Source organism: Siphateles boraxobius, unplaced genomic scaffold (genome assembly GCF_051911475.1).
Source record: "Siphateles boraxobius isolate OS27281-9 unplaced genomic scaffold, OSU_SipBor_1 22, whole genome shotgun sequence".
NCBI lineage: Eukaryota > Metazoa > Chordata > Actinopteri > Cypriniformes > Leuciscidae > Siphateles > Siphateles boraxobius.
Window position 1 is genome coordinate 13043452 of NW_027508833.1, and position 27223 is coordinate 13070674.

The following is a 27223-nucleotide window of genomic DNA, read 5'->3' on the forward strand; positions in this document are numbered from 1 at the left end:
CTGATTAGTACTCTTGTCATTGACCGTAAAACAGTTACAGGAATCACCAACCCGTCGATCTTGGAAGTATTTTAAGTCGATCGAGTTTCCAAAATCAGAGAAAAAAGCCTATTGTGTGTAGTAAATGGTGTCTAGGGGATGCGGAGGCGCGCGCGCTGTTACAATCACGTTATTTTTGCCGCACGGACATTTGGGCTCACGCGGACACGTCCAGTATAAACAAGGGTTAACGCTTTAACCAGCTCAGCCACAGTAACAGCTCATATTAGCCAGCTAAACTTTTACTACCCTGTTAGAAAAAATATATAGTTGCATAGTTTCATGTGGTTCTTCTCCCTCGCTGTATTATGGGTTTGCTATGTGGGGAGAAATGTGCTGGTTACGTTCGTGAGACAATCAACTAATTACTAATATTATATTACGTATTAAGACCCTTGATCCTCACCTGACTATGGCTTTGTAAACTTTATCCATGATGTGGTTTATAATGGTACATAAACTTGGTTTACTCTGGCTATTCTCTGCCGTCTCAGACGACGATGTTTGTCCCGTTTTAGCCACCGTTGCTTCTTCGAAAGGGGTGAGCGGTGGGCTGAGCCCTTAGTTTAAACTCGCAACCGAACCGCTAGATGTCGCTAAGTCACACACTGCACCTTTAAGAGTCTTTTTAGTAAATCCCCTTCCAATACACTTAGTAGCGATGGGGAGTCAAAACAAAGACTATAGGCAGTTCGCTCTATTTTTTTGTAAAATTAATGGTCACACACTGCACCTTTAAGAGTCTTTTTAGTAAATCCCCTTCCAATACACTTAGTAGCAATGGGGAGTCAAAACAAAGACTATAGGCAGTTCGCTCTATTTTTTTGTAAAATTAATGGGAATACACCATAACTTCACAAGCAATTACCCTAAAATCAAAGGTATTATTCTGTGTAAATTACACCAAATATTTTACCGCTATTTTAGCACGCAAATAATATGTAGGAATACATGGTGGCACAACCCGACTTCTGGGGACTCAACATTTATTTTTGAGGTAAGCCTGACAACATTGATCCAGAGTAAAAAAAAATTATTTTAGGTTTACTCTCGTTGTAGTTATTTTACCAAGATTGGCTATTAGTTGCCAATTAGTAGTATTAGTAGTTTAGTTGCAGTTTCTGTGGCAAGTCACTCAAATCATTAAGGGGGTAACGTTAACGTTATGTACTCCATTGCAAACTTCTTCGAACTGAACCACGTTGTTTATTTAAGTGCTTTGCAGCCGACTGCAAACAGACTTTCTGTACATATGCATCGTTCAAGGCTAATTTTTACCGAAAACAATGTAAATGAGCCTATTAACATTACTGTTGGAATAGTTGTTACTGGTGTTAAATGTGTAGTGGTGTTGTGTGAACGTCAGTGTCAAGATGCTAAAGCTCTAATATCACATTTGAAAGACCATATTGTGGAAGGATGTGCCGTGAGTTGTCCAGTGAGAGGATGCACAGATGTTTTTAAGGTCAAATCTTCATTTACCTCCCACATGTCACGGAAACACAGAGATTTTACAGAAAACAGTATCAGTAACTTGTATAGAGACTAGTCGGCTCATGTATCATCTGCTCCAACTGAAATACATGACTCTGGCCCTGAATTTGTTGCAGCACGTACAGATGAAGGTGGGAAGGACACATCAGATGATTTCAATTTCTTAGAAACGTTTGTTTATTTTACTTAAAACTGCTGGGGCAGTTCTTACTACCTGCTTCAACCACACTGAACATTGTTGAGGAGATTCAAAATATCCATCAGTTGGGTCAGACATATACTTTAAGTAAACTTCCTTCACTGCTAAAAAATGAAACATCCTTATCAGATAATGACATCTCCAAAGTTTGTCAGTCTGTCAGGGAATCTGATCTGTTCTCTGCATGTCATACTGTCATGTCATACAATGAGGACTAAACACTCAAGCCTAAGAAAGTGTTTTTAGGAGGAGATGAGACCAGAATAGATAGGTTTGCCTATTATCTGCATGTCAGAGAGACTTTAAAATGCTTTTTACAATCTGATATGTGGCAGAAATGTGTGTCAGAGGAGCACTCTGCAAAGCCTCCATCAGATGTTTTAACTGATTTTAGTGATGGTCAGATTTTCAAATCCGATACATTTTTGTTCAAAATCTAAGTTTGAAGCTACTACTATACCAGGATGCCTTAAAAGATGTTAACCCTTAGCCTCTGCAAAGACGAGACAACGTGTTAGCCGTTTATTTTTCTGTTGCTAATTTGCCAATTCATGTACAGTCTGATACAAACCATGTCACTTGTTCTATTGTGCAGAGAGAAAGATTTCAAAGCATTTGGGCATGCTAAGTTGTTCTCTGATTTACTAGCAGACTTAAAGGAATTTGAAGGAGAATGGGATTGCGGTACCAGATGAAATGGTAGTCAAAGGAACCTTGTATTGCATTGCTGGAGATAATCTAGGTTCACATTGCACTGGTGGCTTCTCTGAAAAATTCAGCCACACAGCACATTTCTGCAGATACGGTCAAATAACCCGATCTGAATTTCGGGGTGACGATCCTAATCTATGTGGACCATCCCGCACCATTGAGAGCTACAATTCAGCTGTAGATCGCATCCAGACTGAAGAAACACAAGTGGAAGGTGTACAATTAAAGTCAGTGTTCAATTCATTAAAATACTTTAATGTGTGTCAGCCAGGTTTGCCACCTTGTTTAGGACATGACATCTTCGAGGGTGTTTTGTCTTATGGTGTTGCACTTTATCTTAAGTATTTCATCAACAACAACAACAACAAAAGCATGGTTCACATACTCCACCCTGAATAGACACATTAAACAGTTAAAATACTGTGCCTCTGATGCTTCTGCTAAGCCTCAATTGTAAATATTGTATTAGTGGTTTCCACAACCAAAGATTATAGCATCTCTGAGGATTTTCAGTTCATCCAGGAAGCTGATCTGCTTTCAGTAATGAGAACAATTCAAGCTAGAAAATTGTTGGCTTCTTGGAAACAAACCAGTAAATTATGCTATAATGTATTTAAGTATAACTTAAAGCTCCTGTCCATAACTTTTTTGGGTTAAAAATTATCCCAAATTATCCCAAAATTTGAGCAAGTACATAAGCCAGCCAGCTTTCAAAACTATCTGCTTGCCCTTAGCTTGATTCAAAACAGTAAGCTTTAATAACATTTTTAATTCCAGTGGTACTGGTGGATTTCCGCGGGAAATATTCTATGCGTCATTACGTCACATCTGTACACATAAAGAAGGTGTCTCTGCTAGTAAGCTATATTGCGTGTGAGGATGTTGGAGGTGGAGATTTTAGATTTATAGCCTTTTCTCACAGCACTTGATATAATTAAACATTAATTTGATGGCGGATCAAGAAAGGTTCAAACGACAATCACCAGTGACAACTGATGAAATGCAAAAGACTTCGGAGTGGCTACAGGAAAAAAGAGACTGCAACCGGGCCCATGCCAAAACAAGGATAAATATCTGAAGGGCATTAAATTTAGTCACGCGATGCTGATGTTGTTAACATTAACAATGAGAATTAAAGCTGCAAGCAGCATTTATCGGTGTTCAAGCAGTTAAGGCAGTTAAGCTCAAAAGCATCAAAAGACATTAAGTTTCATGTAGCAAGCATGAAACACTGACATCATAGATGGAATAGACCTTGTTTTAGCATGATTTACCATGATATACCAAATTTTAGCGTGATTTTTCATGATTTACCATGTTCCACTATGATTTACCATGAATCTAGCATGATTTACCATAGTTTACCATGATATACCAAGTTCTAGTATGATTCACCATGATTTACCCTGCTCTAGCATGGTTTGCCACAATTGAACACATTTTAGTATGATTTAATATGATTCTAGGATGATTTATCATAGTTTACCATGATTTACCATGTTATAGAATGATTTACCATGTTATAGAATGATTTACCATGATATACCACATTCTAGAATGATTTACCAGGATTGTAGCATGATTTACCATGATTCATCACATTGCTAGCATGATTTGCCATGATACACCATGTAATAGTATTATTTACTATGATTTACCATGTTTCTATCGTGATTTACCATGATTTACCACATTGCTAGCATTGATGTGAAGTGTCAATAGCCATGAAGTGATAAACTGACAAAAAAATGATTGTCTTATAATAGTTAACATGGAAAAACAGGTTTGCTTTAGTGTAGAATAGTGATGAAAATCAAGTCATCAAAATGAAACTGAGCCAATAAGTGGTCTTCTACTGCCCTCTGCTGGCCATTATACTTATTAATAAAGTGTTTTCACAGGTATCTTATTTAGACATATGCTTACACACACACACACACACACACATACACACACACACACACACACACACATACAAACACACACACACACACACACACACACAAAGACAAATGTTGTTGTTGATTTTTTCAATGCTATTGGGATGTGTCATTATGAAAATATACTTTAATGGTCTATAAGCATTTCACATAATGTCTTTGTAATCTATTAATCCGATTATTCAGCATTTATTCAGAAATATAGGATTACACACACACATTCTGTTGTAGATACAGACATTTGAACTATGTGATGGAAAAACAAAATGTTTACTGCAAGTCTCCTTCAGGATTCACATTTCTCAATGTGCTACAATAGTCAGCAGCAATACTTCAATAGATGAATTTTGACTAAATGTGAGTGTAAATGTTAAAATAGTGATTTTATAAAGTCTAAATAACAATTATAGAATTATATTAGTTAGTAGCATGACAAAATGACTATTTTAAACAGCAGGGGGCAGTAGAATACCAGTTATTGCTTAATATGCAATTATGTTCATTCTGAGGACAGTCTGGGGTCACAGTAAAAAAATCGCGTCGATCTAACACTAGATGGCGCTATAACATCAAAAAAACATAAAAAGTGCTATGACCACCTGAACGTTAGTCCGATTGACTTGAAAATTGGTATGCAGTGTCTTGGTCCAAGGCCTCATGAATGTCTATATGGACATTGGCGTATCTCAAAAAACATGGCCGCCATCGGCCAATGAAGTTTGAGCACCAATGAGACGAGGTTAACGGAGGCCGATCGGAACGAAACTCGATGGGCATGTTCGACTCATACTCTGATAGGTTCTCCCCAAAAGTGTGGCCTACCATCTGGCCGAGTTTCAAGTCTCTAGGCCTTACAGTTTGGGCTGCACGATGCGTTTTAGGTTTTTTTTTTTTTTCAAATAGCAATTACAATAGGTTTTCAGCACTTCGTGCTTGAACACCTAATAATAATGAGACCTTTTTGACAGTTATAGCGCCACCTATGGTCCGATCTCCATGAAACTTTGCATGCTTCTTCACCATGTTATGACACATACGCTCATAAATTTTTGTGAAGTTCTGAGTTTTTATTTATGATTTATAGGCTTTTGAGTGTATTTTGCCCCGCCCCTTTTTCTAAATGACCCTGTTACAGCCACCCAATTGCAAAATTTCAACTTTTTTTCGATAATTATTGATCTAGAGATTCCAGAGAATTGTCCTAGACTGGTCTGGTTCCGATCGGGCGAAAAACCAGGGACTAGTTCGCAAAAGTAGGTTTTGGACAAAATTGGACGTAAAAAACAATTTTTTAGGCCCAAATTGAAATCTGAGACATACATCTTGTTCGTCTTGAGCCAAGGATCACAGTGGTGTAAAAAGCATGAGGCCAGGACCAACGGTCTATGAGTTATGAGCAATTTAGTACTTGTGGTTGCTGTAGCGCCAGCTATGGGCCAATCGGGGTCATACTCTGATAGGTTCTCCCCAAAAGTGTGGCCTACCATCTGGCCGAGTTTCAAGTCTCTAGGCCTTACGGTTTGGGCTGCACGATGCGTTTTAGGTTTTTTTTTTTTTTCCAAATAGCAATTACAATAGGTTTTCAGCACTTCGTGCTTGAACACCTAATAATAATGAGACCTTTTTGACAGTTATAGCGCCACCTATGGTCCGATCTCCATGAAACTTTGCATGCTTCTTCACCATGTTATGACACATATGCTCATCAATTTTTGTGAAGTTCTGAGTTTTTATTTATGATTTATAGGCTTTTGAGTGTATTTTGCCACGACCCTTTTTCTAAATGACCCTGTTACAGCCACCCAATTGCAAATTTCAACTTTTTTTCGATAATTATTGATCTAGAGATTCCACAAAAATTGTCCTAGACTGGTTTGGTTCCGATCGGGCGAAAAACCAGCGACTAGTTCGCAAAAGTAGGTTTTGGACAAAATTGGACGTAAAAAACAATTTTTTAGGCCCAAATTGAAATCTGAGAAATACATCTTGTTCGTCTTGAGCCAAGGATCACAGTGGTGTAAAAAGCTTGAGGCTAGGACCAACGGTCTATGAGTTATGAGCAATTTAGTACTTGCTGTTGCTGTAGCGCCACCTATGGGCCAATCGGGGTCATACTCTGATAGGTTCTCCCCAAAAGTGTGGCCTACCATCTGGCCGAGTTTCAAGTCTCTAGGCCTTACGGTTTGGGCTGCACGATGCGTTTTAGGTTTTTTGTTTTTTTCAAATAGCAATTACAATAGGTTTTCAGCACTTCGTGCTTGAACACCTAACAAAGTATAATTTGCACAGTTTGACGTGATATAAGCGATTGTTAGATTTAATCAGCACAATTTACTGCAATGCTTTTTTTTCCCTTAGTTGGTCAGAACTAAAGTGGATGTTACTTGTTCAGGTGAAATTTTCTGGTGAAATTTCTTATGTTGGACATACTTCCAAAAAGTAGAATCTGTGATTGCGAATGCCAGTATCCTCACCAGCGCGGTGACTGACAGCCGCACATTCTCCTCAAAACATTGGATTCATCCGCGCTGTGCCGCGTCGAGGCACAACCCACGTAAAGTTAATAATTCCGCAAATAACTGCAATTGCAGATTTCGAACAGAGATGGCAACAAAGAGGAAAAACTACAGATTGCAGCTTTAAAGGAATAGTTTACCCAATTTTTTTAGTTTGGTGTTTATTTACTCACCCTTATGCATTACAAGATGTAGGTGGCTTTTTACTTGAGTTGAATAGTAAAAAATCTTTTTAGCTGAATCCGTGGTCCATTGTGATTCATATAATGGCAGTCAAAGGGAGCCATTTCTTTGAGTCCAAAAAAACATGTACAGACAAAAAGTGAATACCCTTTGCTCATGACAATACATTGAGGTCTTATGAAGCGAAACGATCGATTTGTGCAAGAAACTGAACATTATTTAAAATTTTTTGACCTCAAAATGGCTGCGTGTGGAAACAGCCATTAGTACAATAATTTATGTTGTACTGGTGAGCATTGTAGCCAATCACAGACATCATTTCTGGCATGGGAATGGCCATGTGAATGGAATGTTTCAGATATCACCAACCACATCTGTGAACAACAGCCAATCACAGACGCGAATGGATAATCAGAAACGCATCTTATTGGCCATTCGCATTCCAAAGCAAAGACCATGTTTGTGATAGGCTACAATGTTCACCGGTTCAACATAAATGATTGCTCTCAGGACAGTATACATACACTGTGAATTTGAGGTAAATGTTCAACTGCTAGCACAGACCGATCGTTTCGCTTCACAAGACCTCAATGTATCGTCATGAGCAAAGGGTATTAACCTTGTTTTGTAATTGTCTGTATATGTTTTTTTGACTCCGAGATGGCCCCCTTTGACTGACATTATATGACTCAAAGAGGGCCAAAGTTTCAGCTAAAAATCTTTGCTGTTCTACTGACGAAAAAAAGTCACCTACAGTACATCTTGGGTGGCCTGAGGGTGAGTAAATTAACACCAAATTACATTTTGAACTATCCATTTAAGATAAATGTCAGTCAATACATTTGAATTTCAATTAATTTTACAGCACAGACCACAGAATTCCAATAGCCAGTCAACATTAATTTCTCCAGCATCCTCAGCATGCTCCTCAATCTCACTCTCTCCCTCCCCAAACCACTTAATTACTGCTGCAGATTGGGTTGACAGCTTCCAGGTTCCAAGGGAGAAGCTTCCTGAAGCCTCAATGCAGTGTTTAGAGAGAGAAAAGGCCAAGCCCACATTTACATAGAGAAATTATCCTGATTGTCGTTTCTGAGATGATGCTTGCCTGTCCCAAGAAACAAGCCTCGACAGAAATTGCCAAGAAAATGGTTGCAAAGTATCCGCAGTCACTGCAAGATGTCATAGAAAGTGATGTGATAGGACCAGGATATCACTCACTGGTCAAGCTCGAATTAAAAATGTAACGCAGTCTTCACTACCACGGGTATTGAAGCGCAAACGGGTGTCAGATGAGTATGACACAGATGAAATACTAGCTAAACGAAGGGCAGTGGGACATACAGTGTGAAATGAAATTCATGCCAATAAGTTACACTGGAAAGCAAATGGGAGAAAAAAAGACAAATTGAAGGTGAGCTGAGTGAACAGGCAACTACTTCTCCCAGAGTAAAGCAATAAACAGTGGAACAGATCTGCAATCATTCATGGAAGAGTGGCCTTTTTTGTTTAAGGAGATTGGCATGATAGTTAGTTCACTTTCATGACCTTGCTGGTGTATCCTAAAAGAGACATTCCTCAGTAATGTTGAGAAAAAAGGAAAACGGGTTCTGGACTTCATGAGAGCCGTTTCTGCAGACAAGAGCAAACTAGATTTGCAGGCTTTAAAAAAGCTGAAAGTTTTGAGAGTGCAGTTGGAGGGCTGCTCAGAATGTGTTAATGATCTGGTGCTCCTCATACTCTCCTATTTTAATGAATAAGAGGAAAACCTCTACTACTATGTTGAAGAAACCTGCACGGCAAAAGAAGTACAAGTGGAATGAGCTTGCGCTCATGTAAGAAAATATTTTTTGTAATATATATATATATATATATATATATATATATATATATATATGTGTGTGTGTGTGTGTATGAATGCATGTATGGGCTGGTGAGTTATTTTCAGTTACAGTTATTTCCTAACTGTATCTTTGAGCAGGATCATCATGTTATGCTGCAAAGCAATTCATGCTGAGTGTAGACCAAAGAATTGTGAACGACCAGATCCCCAACTTCATGTCTGCTGTCTGCATGTTTGCAAGCTATTACTGCCTCAATATCCACTATCCTGTGGGTCATGGGTTTCCACACTTGAGTTCCTTCGGAGGTATTTTCTCTTTTCTCCGATGTTTTCTCTTTTACAAAAAATCACTTTATCTAGTGGTTGATTGGGAATCTTTGCATTCAAAAAGGTGTTTCTTTTTGAAAAAACAACAAGAAACTATCAGTGAATCCAAGTGTCCTCACCCTGATCGCTGACCTCTATGATCATGAGTGGAGAGAGACATGTTAAATATGGACCTTCAGTTAACATCCATTTAAAGTGTTAAGACTTAATACTTAAACAGCACTAGTTATATGGAACAGTATCCACTTTACTGTACCTACTGTTCTGTTAACCACTAACAGAAAAAGTATTCTTTGAGGTTTAATGTTACTGTTTTACATTGTTTTTAGTTCTGTTAAATTTACAAACTGGTTTATTACACATTTTGGTGAAAGTTACTATTGTCTATTGAGTACTTAAAGGGTTAGTTCACCCAAAAATGAAAATTAAGTCATTAATTACTCACCCCCATGCTGTACCAACCCCGTAAGACCTTCGTTCATCTTCGGAACACAAATTAAGATATTTTTGATTAAATCTGAGAGGTGGATCACTGCTACATAGGCTGCCTAAGGGAATGAAACTTGATGGCCCAGAAAGTCATTAAAGAACATGTTTAAATATTCCATGTGCCTACAGTGGCTCAACTATAAGTTTATCAAGCGACGAGACTATGTGGGCCTGAGACGAGAATTCAAGAGATTTCCACGACGCATGCGCGAGAACTGAGAAGAGGACGTTCTTCTTCTAATACTTCTTGTTCAGTTCTCGCGCATGCGTCGTCGAAATCTCTTGAACTCTCGTCTCAGGCCCACAAGGAAGAAAAGGAATAGTCGAATAAAGTCGTTATTTATGGGGGGTTTTTTTCGGAAAAAAAGTATTCTCGTCGCTTGATAAACTTATAGTTGAGCCACTGTAGGCACATGGAATATTTAAACATGTTCTTTAATGACTTTCTGGGCCGTCAAGTTTCATTCCCTCAGGCAGCCTATGTAGCAGTGATCCACCTCTCAGATTTAATCAAAAATATCTTCATTTGTGTTCCGAAGATGAACGAAGGTCTTACGGGGTTGGTACAGCATGGGGGTGAGTAATTAATGACTTAGTTTTCATTTTTGGGTGAACTAACCCTTTACGGCCAATGTAGCAAAATTTTTGGTCATTTTTGTTCGAGAAAGAAAATTGAGGGAAAGAAACTTTTATATGCATAGTTCTGAATTTTGATTAAACTACCTGCATATAGTGTAATATGGGTTTACATTTGTCTTTTGAACAGTTTGTCATTTTAAAATAGTCTATGATAGCAGTATGGAGTTCAAAGTGTTTGCCTGTCCACATGCTGAGGTTTATTATCTTTTGGAAAACATTTTCTGGACACTTTTTTTTTTCAGTGTTTTTAATTTTTTTGACCCTTCAGATTAGGTTAATGGCTGGTGGCATTGCTAAGATCTAAGACACTACTTTAAAGTAGGTAAACTGAACACTATAACATACTTTATATTAAAAGTAACTTGTCTTTATACAGAAACTAGCTGGATACACTTCTGTGGTGAAAATCATCTTTTCATCATAAGTGTAAAAGTTGACTTTCACTTTAGTCACATTTTAGGCATTGCTTTCAAACTCATGAGTGGTTATTGACTCGGAGGAAACAACTTGCTAGACCTTTGTGACACCAAAGAAAGTGGTAATATTATCTATTTCAACAGTTTCTTACTATTTTACCTTTAAAGAATATTTTTTTGTTTTTTTCCCATATCTGCTTTGCTGAACTGCAGAAGTAGGGATCAACAGGAAACAGTTTAAAGAGACCAGAATTGCAGCACCAAGCCTTGCATGGAATCGAACTTTGGTTTCTGCAACGTGTTGTGTTCTACCAGGTGACCCATTTGTGAGTTGTGTTTATTTTTCACTGAATATCGCCATTTATTTATTACATGTAATTTACAAACTGTGCTTTTAGAAGATTGAAAGACATACTTAAAAGAAAATACATTGTCCTAAATAAGACAAATTTGTTTCATATCCTCTTTCTTATGTCTACAGGGTTTGTCAAGTCAAGTCATCCTCATTTATATAGTGCTTTTAACAATGTAGATTGTTTCAAAGCAGCTTTACAGAGATAAACATATAATTTAAGGTAACAGAGATTGGTTTGGTTTTATAGTGGTTCTTGAAAAATGTTTTTTCCAGCTAAAGTTAGTTTTGATTGATTCACTTCCGTCTAAATGATCATTTGTTATTAAATTAGGGGCTTTGTAAGACGACACCGTTCTCTCTAAACAGACTTTAAACGTGAACCTGTGATAGACGCTGATGGCGTTCACATGCGCATTAAGAATTTATTCTATAGTTATGTGCGTTTGAATATATGTGTGCAGGTTTGTAATTCCTTACAAACCAAGACTAAACAAACTACTTGTCTTGTCTATAAATTTTGATGCAGAATTTTATTTTATCTTATCACTTTGGGTAGGTACGCGAACCGAAAAATTCCACAACGCTTTATCTGTAGAGTGGTATAGGGATCCTCCATAGGGAGAGGCTAGTTGGCACTTCAGCACTGCATTGTCATCAGGTCAAGGCGAAAGTCCTTCGTCAGATCTGGAAACGGCCTGGATCCGGCAGGCTGCGGGAAAACCTCGGGATAAACAAAGACACTAAAATTAGCGTAGATGCCATTCTTCTTATGATGTAACGAGTACATCAGGATTTAAGGGAAGTGTTCCCAGTTCCGGCTGACCTAATCTAAGCAGCCTAATATTGAATTATAGAAGTCTATAGAGTGTTATGTGAATGCTAGGTCAAAGAGATGTGTTTTTAGTCTAGCTTTGAACTGACAGACTGTGTCTGCTTCCCGGACAATGTTAGGAAGATTGTTCCAAAGTTTTGGTGCTAAATAGGAAAAGGATCTACCGCCAGCAGTCGATTTAGATATTCTAGGTATTATCAACTGGCCAGAACTTTGAGATCGCAATAGACGTGAAGGACTATAATGCGTTAAGAGCTCGCTCAAGTACTGGGGAGCTAAACCATTTAGTGCTTTGTAAGTAATCAGCAATATTTTAAAATTTATACGATCTTTAATGGGGAGCCAATGCAGTGTTGACAGAACCGGGCTAATATGGTCGTACTTCCTGGTTCTGGTAAGAACTCTAGCGGCTGCGTTTTGAACTAGCTGTAGTTTGTTTATTAAGCGTGCAGGGCAACCACCCAGTAGAGCATTACAATAATCTAGCCTTGATGTCATGAACGAATGAACTAGTTGTTCCGCATTTGTCAATGAGAGCATATGACGTAATTTAGATATATTTTTAAGATGGAAAAATGCGGTTTTACAGACACTAGACACGTGACTTTCAAATGACATTTGTGCGTGGCATGGACCTCAATCTCTTTTTCCTGCGAGTCTTTTGTATTAGATACCTTAGAGAATAATTAGCGGTAAGTTGTACTATATTCAGCATACATTAATGACTTCCTTACCAAACAATTTACTACTAAATAATTCAACACTTTCCTTAATATGGCACGGCAGTAAAATTCAGTGCTGCCAACTATGCAGAAATGGGCGATGGTCAATTCTCTGATTTTGTGTCAGCTTTATCATCACTGGGCTTCATTGAGTACATTTAATTTATAAGCTTTAAACTGGAATCAATTATTGTCATATCATACCTGTTAAGTTTTGGTTACTTGCTCATCTATTTTAACTCTACTGTCATTGATATGGACAAAATTGCAGTAGCCTACTACAATTTTCAGAGTCTTTCATTGCAATCACAATCTTTTCATAATATTTCCTTGTAAAACGGAGAATGTCTCAAATTTCCAAATATCTCAAATTTCTTAAAACAGAGGTCCATATGCTTGATCTCAACTGTTTAATAGGTTAATGTTTATGTTAACAACCTTGGTGTACATTATGATCAGACTCTTAATATCATATTACTAAAGTTGTCTTGCACTTGGACGAATATCAGTTTGGCAATATTGCTAGACATACCATCACCTGCAGTTTTCTTGGCTGATTCAGATTTACGATTGTTTTTTGTAAATGTGACCTGACGATTCCGATTTTAAATGTAATACACCTTATTCAGCACAACGCCATGACAGTTATAAAAACGAGGCTGTGAGAATCACCAATCATTTTCCATTGAAGTTTATTAGACCGATATTTTTGCAGTTATTCATCAGCAGAATGAGCCAAAAAGAGAAGTACGATGTACGTCTATCCCTCACAGCCTCCTTTTCATTCCTGTTAAAAATCAAAGATGGCACTGTGAATAATGTCTATTAACAGCACAAACAAAAACCTACTTTTCTTCAATGCAAAAAAATAAATAAATAGTTTTTTTCTGCTTGCAGAGAGGATCATGTCAAAATACAATGAACACGACAACACCAGCTCAAAATTCCAAAAGACACCAGTCTTAAGGATAATTGGTAAGTAATGGTATAGTCCAGTGATTTTACACCACCTTTATGTATTTGGCTGGTAACTGGTCTCATCTGATGATTTTTAACAAATATGATGATGTCAGATTGCTTACAGTAAGTGTACGCAACTGTGTATTTGGGCTGCAACCTAACAGATGTGAAACAAATGCTTGTGATAGGTGCTAAGATTTCTTTCAATCTTTTGCCCTGATACTCTGTTGATTATCAAAGTGGCCAGAGTGTTGCTTGCTTATGTGTAGTTAATTGGAATTTAGTTCAACAAAAGACAACTTATCCCTTTGTAGCCATAATGCTCATGGACTGTATCTAACCAACTTCTTATTGTGTCTATTTCCTGCAGAGAGATTATGCCAGTCCATAGTGACTACATGCGAGTTTTCAGGTAGTACCCGGGACAATGCAAGCTTTACGTTTCCAGTTTTTCGAACCGACACAGACCCATATCTACAGTCAAGTGTGGACCCATTACTATTGTTCAACCAGAGCAAGTGGCACTGATTGATGTTATACTGGAAAAGTTATTGGATCAGCTCTAACTATTATAACACAGTGCCTGAATAAAAAAAAAAACACCGCTTTTTTTAAAGTCTATTAATGATAGTCTGTGCCTTGATTTACAATTGGTGGTATTTAAAAGTTCATTTAGTAATTTACAATGACCTTACTGACTGATGACTTTAAAATCTATAGCAACTAACTGTAATGCCTTGTGTTGTACTGTATTTTTTGCAGTGAAATTCTGGCAGCCACAGCTGCCGGTAATTTTCTGTAAAACTGAACTTTACAATAAAATACTATAATATTTATTTACTACGGAGATAGACTGTACATAGGTTTAAAGTATATTTGTTAAAGTAGTTAACAAAAAAAAAACAAGTTTACATTTACAGCTGATATTCATTTACAAGTAAATTCCTGTAAACAGGTTTACATTATATCTGTTTTATTTAAGAGTAATTTACCGTAAACAAACAATTCTCAACTGTAAAATTTACAGTTGCCAAAAAGCATTCTGTAAAGTGTTATGCATTGTCCCCATATATTTTACAGTGAAGTTCTGGCAACCACAGCTGCCAGCATTTTACATATATTTTTTTTTTTACAGTGTAGACAATGCAAATATTCTACAATGAAACCCTATGGCTGGTTATGACTGAGGACAGCCTGTCTCTTTGATAGAAGTGGTGGCAACAGAGATTTCCCTTTGAGAAACTGCTCACCCTCAGGTTGGAGCCTATGGAATGATAGTTTTAGGCACATTATACCCTTGTTTTCATATGAGCTGCTCTACCCCCATAACATTGAAGTTTTTAAAGGCGCTTTCACAGATCGGTACAGCTCACTTAAATAGTACCACCTCGGCTGAGGTTCCAAGCGAGCAGAACCGATACTAAAATGTGACATGTAACACTGCAGATCACTGATTGGTCAGAGGATCGTCACTACCAGCATCATTGGATTTGCGACACGAGACACCCGAACAAACTTTTTAGTCTTGCAGTGAAAAACATCCACATGCTGAGAATTAAGAACACCATTCCATCGATATGATCCAGCTCTAAGGAGCCTGGTTTGCTCTTTGTGATAGGCTGCTTAGCCCCTTAGGGTAGAGCAGAGGGAATGGAACCATGTTTCGTTTACCTCCCTCCCAGACTAGCGCTGGGTCATGAAGCAGGGATATTGCTCCCCTTTGGATGGGTGCTCAACCATGGCGATAGTGCTAATGAGTAGAGGAAGTTTGCTTCTGGGCTTCCTAATAGTAGAGGCTCCCCTAAACCTGGGTCTCATGCAAAGTCTCAGATTGACCTATGCTTGGAGATAGATAGAGGTGAACTAACCCGTCCTCCAAGAGATTCACCAAGGACTATGGTTTCAGCTAAAAGTCTTCTTTACATTTCTACTGATGAACAAAAAGACACCTGCATCTTCGATGGCCTGAGGGTGAGCAAATTAACAGCAATTTTTCAATTTTGGGTGAACCATCCCTATACACTGTTTTGACGTGGCTTTACCTCAGCAGCAGCTTTCAGTTTCATGCTGATGTACAAGTTTGAGTCCTCTCTGTCTCCCACCTATAACAGACAAACAATCAACATTTAAACAAGTATACCAAACATAGCTTGTAAACCCTTTAAGAGAACTTTAATGCATTTGTTTAGTAATTTTTTATCTTAAGTAATATGTTTTCCTAGTACTATAATGTACATTTCCTACTAGATGAAAAGTATGGGCAACTCCTGTGGGACCACTTTCTCTCAGATTTTTATTCAACCTCTAATTAAACACATCTGGACCAGTGATTTTCAATCCTGATAAAGTATTCAGCAAGTTAGTGGGGTAGAGAAAGGTAATGGAACATACTGTATGCGCAATCTCAGTTGAGTTTTTCCATCCAACTACAGTAGTCATCATTTGAAGTGGATCAAAAAAGTTCAAAGTTGTCCTAAGACAAGAACCGGTATTGTTCAAAATTCATGTATAAAAGGTTTTGATCCACTTCAAATGTTGACTACTGTATTTTGATTTAATAAATCTTTAATGTAAACACTAAACAGACATGAAAATATACTCTCTGAATTAACATAGAAATGTAATGCAATAGAGGCAGATTATCTTGAGTTTTACATTAATTCAAATGAGCGTTAAGATGATGGTAAGTTTGTAACAGTTTATTTACATACTGATGACGTGTTGTGACCATTTGTGCATGTAAAACACCATGGCATTATGCATTAAGCCCAACAAAATGTCTGACCAACACAGCCCTTGACATTCATATAGAATCAGATGTTTAAGTAATTTTGCGAACAGGGCTGCGGGCACTTGCAGACATTTACAGAGGCTGCCAGATCAGTTCTTCCTACAGAATCCTGGCAGAATTTAATAAAATGATGTGCAACAACAACCATAACTCTCTCCGAAGCAATGGGCTCCATCACGATAAGTTCCCTCAAGATATAATGTGTAATAAATAATAATCATGTTAACGTGCTCAGCTAGAACTAGAAAACCAGCTCTGCACGTAAAGATGTAAAGTGGACTTAAATGTAAAAATATCCATAGCGACTTGCATGCATACGTTTCAGAAAACCATTTCCCAGAATAACAGAATTGCACTGAAATTTATATATATCAGGGCCTGAATTTCATTTAGGAAAATAAGGTGTTAAATTAAATTTTTTTAATTACATTTATCTCACCTAAATGTTGGCTCACTCTATTTGTGTTATAACTGTAACATGTTAGCGGCGACGAGGCAGAGAATCCAAATGCAAGCACAAGTTTATTAACAAAAAACAAACAGAAAATCCAAGAACAAGAGTAATCCACAGAGAGCATCCTCAGTTTGGCACTCGCGAGCCGTTTGAGAAGCGGCTTTATGTGCGCGCTAAAGGTTGACCGATTTCCCTGAGCATCCCCCATTTTCTCTCATCCTATGTGGGATTGGATCGCACCATCCTCTGTTCAGCCATCTGTCTCTTTAATGCATAGTAAACGTAATGATCACATTGCAAAGCCTCTTTCTATTAAATCTATCTGGAATCGTCAATTATAATATTTTTACTTATCTGTCGTCTGGGAAAGGGTGTGGTTTAATCTCATCTTAACTTCTAAAAACTGGGCTCATCCATTTCAAAGTCATCCATTGAGCATACATAACTCCTTACAAGAGTTTCAAAATTAAACTCCAATCGGCCTATAACTGCCATATCTGTAACACTGTATCATTAGGTACTTCTCTTCACATGGTTTGGGAGTGTCCAATTGTTGTCAACCTATGGACACACTTTATTTTGTCTTGTCCTCCTTACTAGAAATTGATTACATATCTAATTCAGGTTTATGTCTTCTCAATGATGATTCTGACTCCTGTATACATTCAATAATGATGTTTGCTAGTTTTACAGCTGCAAAGACGACAATAATACAGAACTGGTTTACTCCACACCTGTGTGCAAAAACATTGTATTCATAGCCTCTTTAAAATAGTGATTTGTGAATGTACAAAAACACAAATAAACAAGGCTAAACCTAGTACCATTGATTCAGGGCAATTTTATTTCTACCTACACATTGGATTATATAAAGGAATGACCATATAAAGCTTTTTCCTCCTGTTTTCTTTCAGATTGTTAATTTATTAATATGTCTGTTGCTCCCCCTTCAATGTTTGTTTGTTTGTTTGAATGTTATTTTGTTATATCTAAAGACAATAAAAATTTGATCACCAAAAAAACAATTACTGTTTAAATTGATAAGTCGTGCATATGATAAACTTTAGTAACGATGCAACACTGGGCCGATTAGGTGAGTGAAAATTGTGTCCCGAAACGCGAGCGAAAGTCTTGTATTACAGCATGCAACTGGCTTGTACAGACGATGATGGTGATGTGAAGCCATGTACGCATTTTAAAATAGAGGAAGCGATACCGGTTACAAAAAACTAGTACAAGGTTAACCATTCTCTCGATGTTTGTGAAATTATGTCTCACAGATTTTGCAAAATCGTTAACTTGTATGTTAGACCCTATACCGACTAAACTATTGAAAGAGATGCTTCCAGAGGTCATAGATCCTCTTCTCAATATCATTAATTCGTCTTTGTCTCTAGGATACGTACCAAAACCCTTTAAGCTGGCTATGATTAAACCGCTTGTTAAAAAAAGTCAGGATTTAGACCGCACCATAGTACTGAGACTGCTCTCATTAGTCACAAATGATTTGCTCTTATCCTCGATCGTGGTTGTATCTCTCTATTAGTGTAACTTGATCTTAGTGCTGCATTTGACACCATTGACCACATTCTATTAAATAGACTAGAAAACTATCTTGGCATTAGTGGAATTGCACTAGCATGGTTTAAATCATACTTATCTGACCGTTATCAGTTTGTAGCAGTAAATGAAGAGATGTCTTATCGGTCAAAAGTTCAGTATGGCGTACCACAAGGCTCAGTACTAGGACCGCTGCTGTTCAATCTGTACATGCTACCGTTAGAAGATATCATTAGGGGAAAATGGAATTGGTTTTCACTGTTATGCTGATGATACTCAGCTCTATATCTCCTCAAAACCTAACGAAACTTACCAATTCACAAAATTAACGGAATGCATAGCTGATATAAAAAATTGGATGTCTAGTAATTTCCTACTACTAAATTCTGAAAAAAAAAGAGATTCTAATTATTGGACTAAAAACTTCCACACGCAATAACCTAGAATACTGTTTAACAATTGATGGCTGGTCTGTCAAGTCTTCGTCGTCATTTAGGAACCTGGGTGTGCTCTTGATACTAATCTCTCATTTGAAAGTCACGTGTCTAGTATCTGTAAAAGCGCATTTTTCCATCTTAAAAACATTTCTAAATTACGTCATATGCTCTCATTGACAAATGCAGAACAATCAGTTAATGCGTTCATGACCTCAAGGCTAGATAATTGTAATGCTCTAGTCTACTGGGCGGTTGCCCTACACGCATAAACAAACTAAAGCTAGTCCAAACCGCAGCCGCTAGAGTTCTTACCAGAACCAGAAAGTATGACCATATTAGCCCGGTTCTGTCAACACTACATTGGCTCTCTATTAAACATCGTATACATTTTAAAATATTGCTGATTACTTACGAAGCACTAAATGGTTTAGCTCCGCAGTACTTGAGCGAGCTCTTAACCCATTATAGTCCTTCATGTCTATTGCGATCTCAAAATTCTGGCCAGTTGATAATACCTAGAATATCAAACTCAACTGCTGGCGGTAGATCCTTTTCCTACTTGGCACCAAAACTTTGGAACAATCTTCCTAACATTGTCCGGGAAGCAGACACATTCTGTCAGTTCAAATCTAGACTGAAAACACATCTCTTTGGCTTAGCATACACATAACACATTATAGATTGCTATAATTCAATGTTAGGCTGCATAGTTTAAATCAGCCGGAACCAGGAACACTTCCCATAAATCCTGATGTACTTTGTACTTCATAAGAAGGATGGCGTCTACGCTAATAATAGTCTGTCTGTTTATCCCGAGGTTTACCGCAAACCACCGGATCCAGCCCATATCCAGATCTGATGAAGGACCATCACATGGACACGACGACAACGCCTCCCTGAAGTGCCAGCCTCATCAACACTGTGAAGGCCTCATGGACACCTCAACAAACACATCTCCATATCGGCGTGATGACTCCGACCCCCAACCAGATGAAATGGATAAATATTGTGAAAGTTCTGATCCAATCTGACTTCTGACCTATTATGCCGCCTAAATCATAATCATACACTGTTCGTTTGTTGGCCAAAGGAGGACTGGCCCCCTGACTGAGCCTAGGTTCTCCCAAGGTTTTTTTTCTCCATTCTGTCACCTGATGGAGTTTTGGTTCCTTGCCACTGTCACCTTTTTTCGCCTTTATTCGCCATTGTCTTTTGGCTTGCTTAGTTGGGGACATTTAATTTTGAATTTAACAATACTATTACAACTTTACTTTCCTGTTATCTCTGTAAAGGTGCTTTGAAACAATTTGTATTGTAAAAAGCGCTATATAAATAAAGGAGACTTGACTTGACACAAAGGTTTCAAATTACTGTTTGATCATCTGTGTGGATTAATTTCCTCATTCAACAAAATTGAATTGTTTGGAGGGATTTCCCACCTTAAGTCCGAAACCTGCCGGAATGAGTAAAATTATGCGCAATACCCGAGCCGAAATTTAAGCCTTGTATATTCTCTATACGTTGCTTGTTATGCATTGAAAATGTGAATAGTGGTCAAATCCAATAAATCGTCACCAAAACATGGTATGGACAACTTAACTGCATTTCTACCACTTCATTTCTTTTATACATTTATCATGGCAAGTTATTAACAACATTATCATTATTATACTTCATTTTCCTGAACATATGTACACAGGTCATTGTATAACTATCTTTCAGTGGTGTATGACATGGGGGATCCCACAAATAAGGTAGATTACGCAGGTGTTGGATCCAGATCTGGCTTGTTCCATCACAAATTAAACCTTGCCCTTGAAGGGCCCATCCACAAGTTCGGTAGTGAAGCATATAGACGATGGTCACTTCAAGGAAGTAATTTGATTGTTTATTGTCACATGACCCAGGAGTCCTCGCAATTAATTTAAAAGCTAAATGGTCTGAGCGTTTAAGTAAATGTAAACAGAATAATTCAAGATGTTATGTTGTGATATTATACAAATTTTCTTAATTTTAAAAATGTATAGGTAAGAAATGTTTGATAGTATGTCAATAGTTTATTGTTTATAGTTTATAAAGTTTCATAAAGTTGAGAACAGATTTAAAACAAATATTTAAAACACATTTTAGAAACTTCATTTTAAAATGTACATTTATTTGAAACAATTATATTAAAAGCAATAATAAGACGTTCCTGTTGTAAAAACAGCTATTTGGGTAATAGATATTGCGATGTGTTGTCAAGGTAACATTCCAGTTGAAAAAGAGGAAATTACATTGTCTTTCTTTGATCCCTTCAGCAAGTGCATTCCAAACAGCTACATTACAGCACGTTAGTGCCCTGCTCCATTTGAAGTACCCACTTGTAGGGCTCTGCCCTTAGGAGTGAATATAGAGATGCTAATTCTGATTGGAATTCACCCAAAATATGCAGTGCTGTTAGTCCCCAGGACCAGGATTTAAAATCTCATCAAAGTTCAGGATTACTTGAACAATTACAGGCAGGTGTGTTTGATTTGGGCTGGAACTAACATTTGCAGGACAGCGGTCCTCCAGGAGCAGTGCTGTGCGCAAACCTCAAAAAACGCAAACCTGTGAAAATACCGATGGGGTGCACATGCGTATTACGCTATAGGTATGCGCGTCTGAATTAGGGATGCACCGAATGTCGGCAACCAAAATTATTTGAATAAGTAAATAGGCCGAATAAATTTTACCGAATAATGACGTTTAATGGTGTCATTAATTTAACCATTGCTCAAGTGCACAATAAAACAACTACCATAATTTCCCCTGCAGTCAATAATTGTATCCCTTAAAACTCATCTTTGATCATCACAATTATTATCACATTGAAATATTTTTCACATACAACCGTCTGGGGTCTGAGGTGTTTTCTGGGCTTTGGAGGCGTTTTGACATGCTCTGACATTTGTGCTTATTTCAGTAACTTGTAAAATTTTCATGGCTAAAGTCTGATTGCACTGTATTCAGCATAAATTCTGCTACAATAATATGTGAGCAGCATGTGTGTAAAAGTTTGTATTTTTGAGAAAAAAGACGTTTACTGAAAATATATTTTGAAGTCACCGAAATAAGGCCATAAAACACATACTGTGTCATTCAACATTTAAAGCAGTATCTTGTCACCACTAACCTGTAACACCACAAGGCCGGGTTTGAAATTGGGATGAGTCATCCTCATGCCTTTCACCTCTTCCTTCAACCTCTCTCTGACCTGACTGGAGAAACATAAGGATTCAAAATGAGTTATGCAAGGCAGTGCGCAACAAAGCAAGCTACATGGTCGTACATACACACATTTATGATATACAGTCAAACAAAAATGTATTCAGACACCAGATATAATTTTTTATATATTTTATTTTACTAGTGGGTGCAGGACACTGTAGTTCATTAATTTAAGTGAGGATAGCAAAATAAAGTAAACTGTGACATATACCCACAGATTCTTCACACAGTGGACTACTAGTAAAATTTAAACAAATTTGGGACCAAAAATTATTCAGATACTTTGACCTGACCATGTTTTGGTTAAAGGGGTGGTAAAATGCATTTTTTCGAAGGCTTGATTGTGTTTGTGGGGTGCACTGTAACATGTGTTCATGCTTCGTTTTTTAAAAATTGCATTATTTTTCATATATTTTACCTTTATTCTACACTGCTCTGCCCCTCCTTGTAAAAACGGTCTGATGGTTTCCTGGTTCTATGAAGCCAGTCCCTCAAAATTACGCAATGGGCTCAGATTGGTTAGCTGGCCCAGTGTGTTGTGATTCGCTAACCGTCTAGTGCACGTCTCCCGGAAACGTCACGCCCCGTACCTTTACCGGTAGTTTGCTATGGTAGTTTGTGCTTTGGTGTATTATAAAAAATGGAGTCAATAAAAACCAATCGGACCCGGGAAACGTTAGTGAAGATGATCAAGCAGAACCTGTTCAAGAACGGCTGTTAAACAACGTTTCAGAAAGGTTTGTTTTTTGTTGTTCTCTCATTAATTTTTAAATATGCTGTTATTTAATTGTACTAATTATTATAGAATTACAAAAAAATAAGCTTCATAAACAAGAATTTCATATAATCGTTATAACAAATTATACTACAGTCCTCAAAGGGATTTTTTTGAGTAAAGACTGCGGATCTATAGTGATCGTTTCTGACTGTATGGCACCATTACTTTTTTATTTTTAGTACGATTGTAGACAAATATCTGTTGACAGAACTATTAACCCAAAGCGAACACTAAACATCGGCTGCCAAATCAAACACAGAACCGTTTAGCATGCCTGTAGATAAACAAGCATGTAGATAAACATAAAAGCTCTAATCAAAGAATAATTTACACTAATTCCAAGTTCGCTGTTGAGATTAAAAAAAAAGTTTGTAACGTTAGGTGTTTGTCGGATAACGTTAAGTACGACAGCAACATTAGACACTAGCTAAAGTTAGAAAAGTGAAATCGTGTTTTACCACCCCTTTAAGTGCTTTTTCTTTAATTGCTAATGCAACCTTTTTACACCACAGACTGAACAAAATTAAGCATTGCTTGCTAATTGGTTGACATAAATTGGTATTATCTAATTGTGTACTAAAATAACGAAATGAAAACGACAGGATCTAAAAAGTGTGGAATTATGACGTCATAGTGCCGTGAAAGAAGATCAACGCCTACATTTACAAGTCTCACAGCTATTGAACAAAAGAAATAATGTATTAAAGAATGTTGGTAATCAAACACTTGATGGTAGCCATTGACTTCCATAGTAGTAAAAAAATACTATGGGACTCAATGGCTTCCATAAACTGTCTGGTTACCAATATTCTTCAAAATATCAGAAGAAAGCAACTCATACAGGTTTGGAACAACTTTAGAGTGAGAAAGTGATGACAATTAAAAAATTTTGGTGAACTATCCCTTTAAAAGTGAAATTATGTGTGTAGATCGAGTGATTAGTGATGTCTGTTTTCAGTGTGATAGGCACATGACTAGTGGCTGATCTGTGTGTGCAATTCCACAAACCTGGAAGACATTGTGAACATACATAAGCATTAGGCTGTTTTAGAAAGGAACATTTAAAAAAATTAAAAAAGGAGTAGTTGGGAGAATCAATGAATTGTGAATAATGTACTGCTATTGATAGAATGACATGTACTCAATAAAAAAGTAACTGTTGTCTGATTACAAGCATTGTAAAAATGTAATATAATATAATTAAAGCAGCACCAAGTAACTTTTCCTCTGCGGTCGCCCTACAGGTTGGAAGCGGAAATGTCCATTACTGCTGTCGTAAATAATTTATCCTACCGCAGCCTACTGTCACATGTGCACGCACATGCTCTCTGTTTACCCAGCACCAGCTTTGGAATCAACAATGGCCACAGACAAGGTAGAGTATCATGCATGATTTTATGAAAGTATGATGCGACATCACAAACGAGCAATTGTAACGCTTGCCATAAAGCAAGTCAAATTAATAGTTTTCTTATGTCTCATTAGAACTACAGAAACGCAACCCGATCTGGCAATCTTACATAGCGTGGATAATATATCAGATAAAGGACCGCAAAGCTGTGGCATTTCACGTGCATTTCACCATTCAGTGCATTTCACCATGTCACGACTTGATGAACCACTGAAACGATTTTGGAAACATTATTTTAAGGTAAAAAATCTTACTTAGAGCTGCTTTAAGTACTTAATTTTTGGAATCTGATTACATAATCCAGATTATATGTAATCAGTTACTACCCAGCACTGACTGTATTGCTTGTACAACTCTTCTCACCTAATGCCTGTGTGACTTATCCCAATCCATTTTTCACGCAGTGGTCATTTAAGCCAGAGGAGAACTGGCCCCGTGACTGAGCCTGGGTTCACCCAAGGTTTTTTTTTTCTCAATTTCTGTCACTTGAAGGAGTTTGGGTTCCTTGTCACTGTCACCATTGGTTTGTTTAGTTGGGGACACTTAATATTTGACACTGCACTGACACTTTCGGATGAGAACAAAACTTAAACTGAGTTGAGTTGAATAATGACACTCACGTCTTCAGCTTTATAGCTGAATCTTTTTGTCCTTTTTTTCAAAACTGAATTTTGCAACATCGAGGCCATTATTGAATTGAATCAACATTGAACTGACTCGAGCTGAAAAACGACAATATTTGCGCAGAAATCTTTATAATGAAGCCATGCGGACTTACTAGAGAGACCTAGGGATCCATCTACCAGAATATTTTAGAGTAGACCACCTCATTCTAGCATTTAATGACTGGCCTATGTTTACACGTGCACCAATAATGTTAGAGTAAAGACTTAAATGCTGTAAGATGTTAACATGACAAGCTAACTTTTTCACTCCTGTTTATATGCAATTTTCATTATTCTGATTGTTCACATAGCCCAATATACAGAACATATGATGAACTCACATACAGTAGGTGTGTTCATAGCCAAGTTCTTCCAGTGCACAAGGATTTGTTTGCTGATTCTTTGGTATTTGGCCTAAAATGTCTCCATTTCAATGATTTCAACCATCAATATACTGCAATATTTATTTATGTTGTGCAATATTGTCAACATGAACTAAGTTCCTTCAGCACCCCAAAATTCACATGCGCGCTGTGGTCAGAGTGGAGTAGATGCGGTTGAAGTGTTTACATGCCTGTTTTTGTAATTAAAATCTGCAAGTATACACACCACATTATACAATGACTATGGTTGTTACGATTATGAGCTTAATCAGAATTTGTTCAAAGTATTGTGTTTACATGAGGTAAAGTTGAAATCACAATTTTGCCTAAATCTCACAATCACATTATGAGGGCGCATGTAAACGTAGTTAAGGTTGAGGAGGACTTAAGCCAAGAAGACGCAAAAGGACTAGGATGGCTTTTCATTTGAGAAACACCCATTTGTAACTGGGCCTATATGTTTCGGGATCATTCAAAGGCAAATTACATAAAACTGTCATTTTTATTCAAATTAGACCAAATCAAATTATGAATCACTAGCTTTCCATTGTCAATCACAGTAAGGAAAGGAAACATTTTTTATGTACTTGCTCAATTTTTCAATTTTTAAAGACAATGACATCTGAATTAGGCTACAAGTTTTTTGCTTGATTGCTCACTTTTCAGTACAGGAAATACAGGCTTATTTTAATTTTGCAACTTAGTGTTAAAATTGTTTAAAGTAGCATACACGTTAGAATTAGAGTAGAAAATGGCCAATGTAAATTAGTTACACATTGGATACACCACTGTGAGTAAGCTAACGTTACTCTACGAAGACTGAACCAATTATATAATGTTAGCTAAATTAAAATTAGCCTTAAGGGTAAATAAGAAAAATGTTCTAAGTTTTAAAAAAATTCGTGTGTGCACCGCAAGTTAACTAAATGGCTGTGCCATTCTTTCAGAGTAATGATAGTCAGATGGAAATCATGTGATGTTTAGTCTCCAAAAAAAATATAAGATCCCTACACCTTTAAAGTGTGTCCTGGTTTACATAATACTCTTTCAGACTTTAACATCATCGATAAAAAGCGATCAATAAAAAACCTACAATGCATTTCTCAAGAGTTCAGAGTTCAATTCGTGAAAAAAATCCATTTATAAACCACGAATCTGAGCGGTGTAAAAACAAAACAAAAAACAGACACTCTCTCTAAAATATGATTGTTTTCTAATTCACACAAGTAACGTTAACACGTTTGAACAAAAACATAAACATGATTTTATAGCTTTATCAACGTAACATGAAAAATGTTAGAAAATAGCTTACGCTGAGATCGCTTTTCCGCAGATGATTTGGGCTGGCATCGTAAGATTTTTAGTTTTCTTTTAAAGTGAGACAAAGTTGTGTATTCTAAAGTTTACGCTGCTAACTGAGAGCACGTGTTGAACTCTTCTTCTACTTCTGTGTGTGCAACTGTGTCTGACTGTCTGGCGTTACGAAATGAATACGCCCCTACGTTTGTGAATATCATCAAGTGCGTGTATATACGTCAATGGTGTAGGTGTAGCCATAGACATCATGATATCTATGGGTGTAGCTGTCTGCACCAATCAACTTTTCTCTTCTTCTTCTTTTTGTCTGCTGAAATAAGAGTGGAACTTTTTCTTTACTATTATTTACCAATGAACAATATTTATTTATTTATAGTAAATAGTTAGTTAGTTTACCTACCAATCAACAAACATATTTTCAGCTATTAAAAAGGTGGAAGAAGGTCTATTGATTGGGATAAGTAAATTATTAATATTATTAATATTAAGTAGTAAAATATGTGAAAACTG

At 37.1% G+C, this 27223-nt stretch overlaps 1 protein-coding gene across 1 annotated transcript in view; it reads right to left on the reverse strand.

Annotated features, from left to right (window-relative positions):
* mthfd1b (methylenetetrahydrofolate dehydrogenase (NADP+ dependent) 1b) overlaps positions 1-26868 on the reverse strand; it is a 65166-nt gene extending 38298 nt beyond the window's left edge. Inside the window, exons 1-3 of the mRNA XM_077238690.1 lie at positions 26709-26868; positions 22065-22149; positions 15708-15767 (exon numbers count right to left, since the gene is read on the reverse strand). Of these exons, the coding sequence (XP_077094805.1) occupies positions 15708-15767; positions 22065-22149; positions 26709-26746 (183 nt within the window). The 5' untranslated portion in view covers positions 26747-26868. The remainder of the gene's footprint in view (positions 1-15707; positions 15768-22064; positions 22150-26708) is intronic.
* Between the last annotated feature and the right edge of the window lie 355 nt (positions 26869-27223).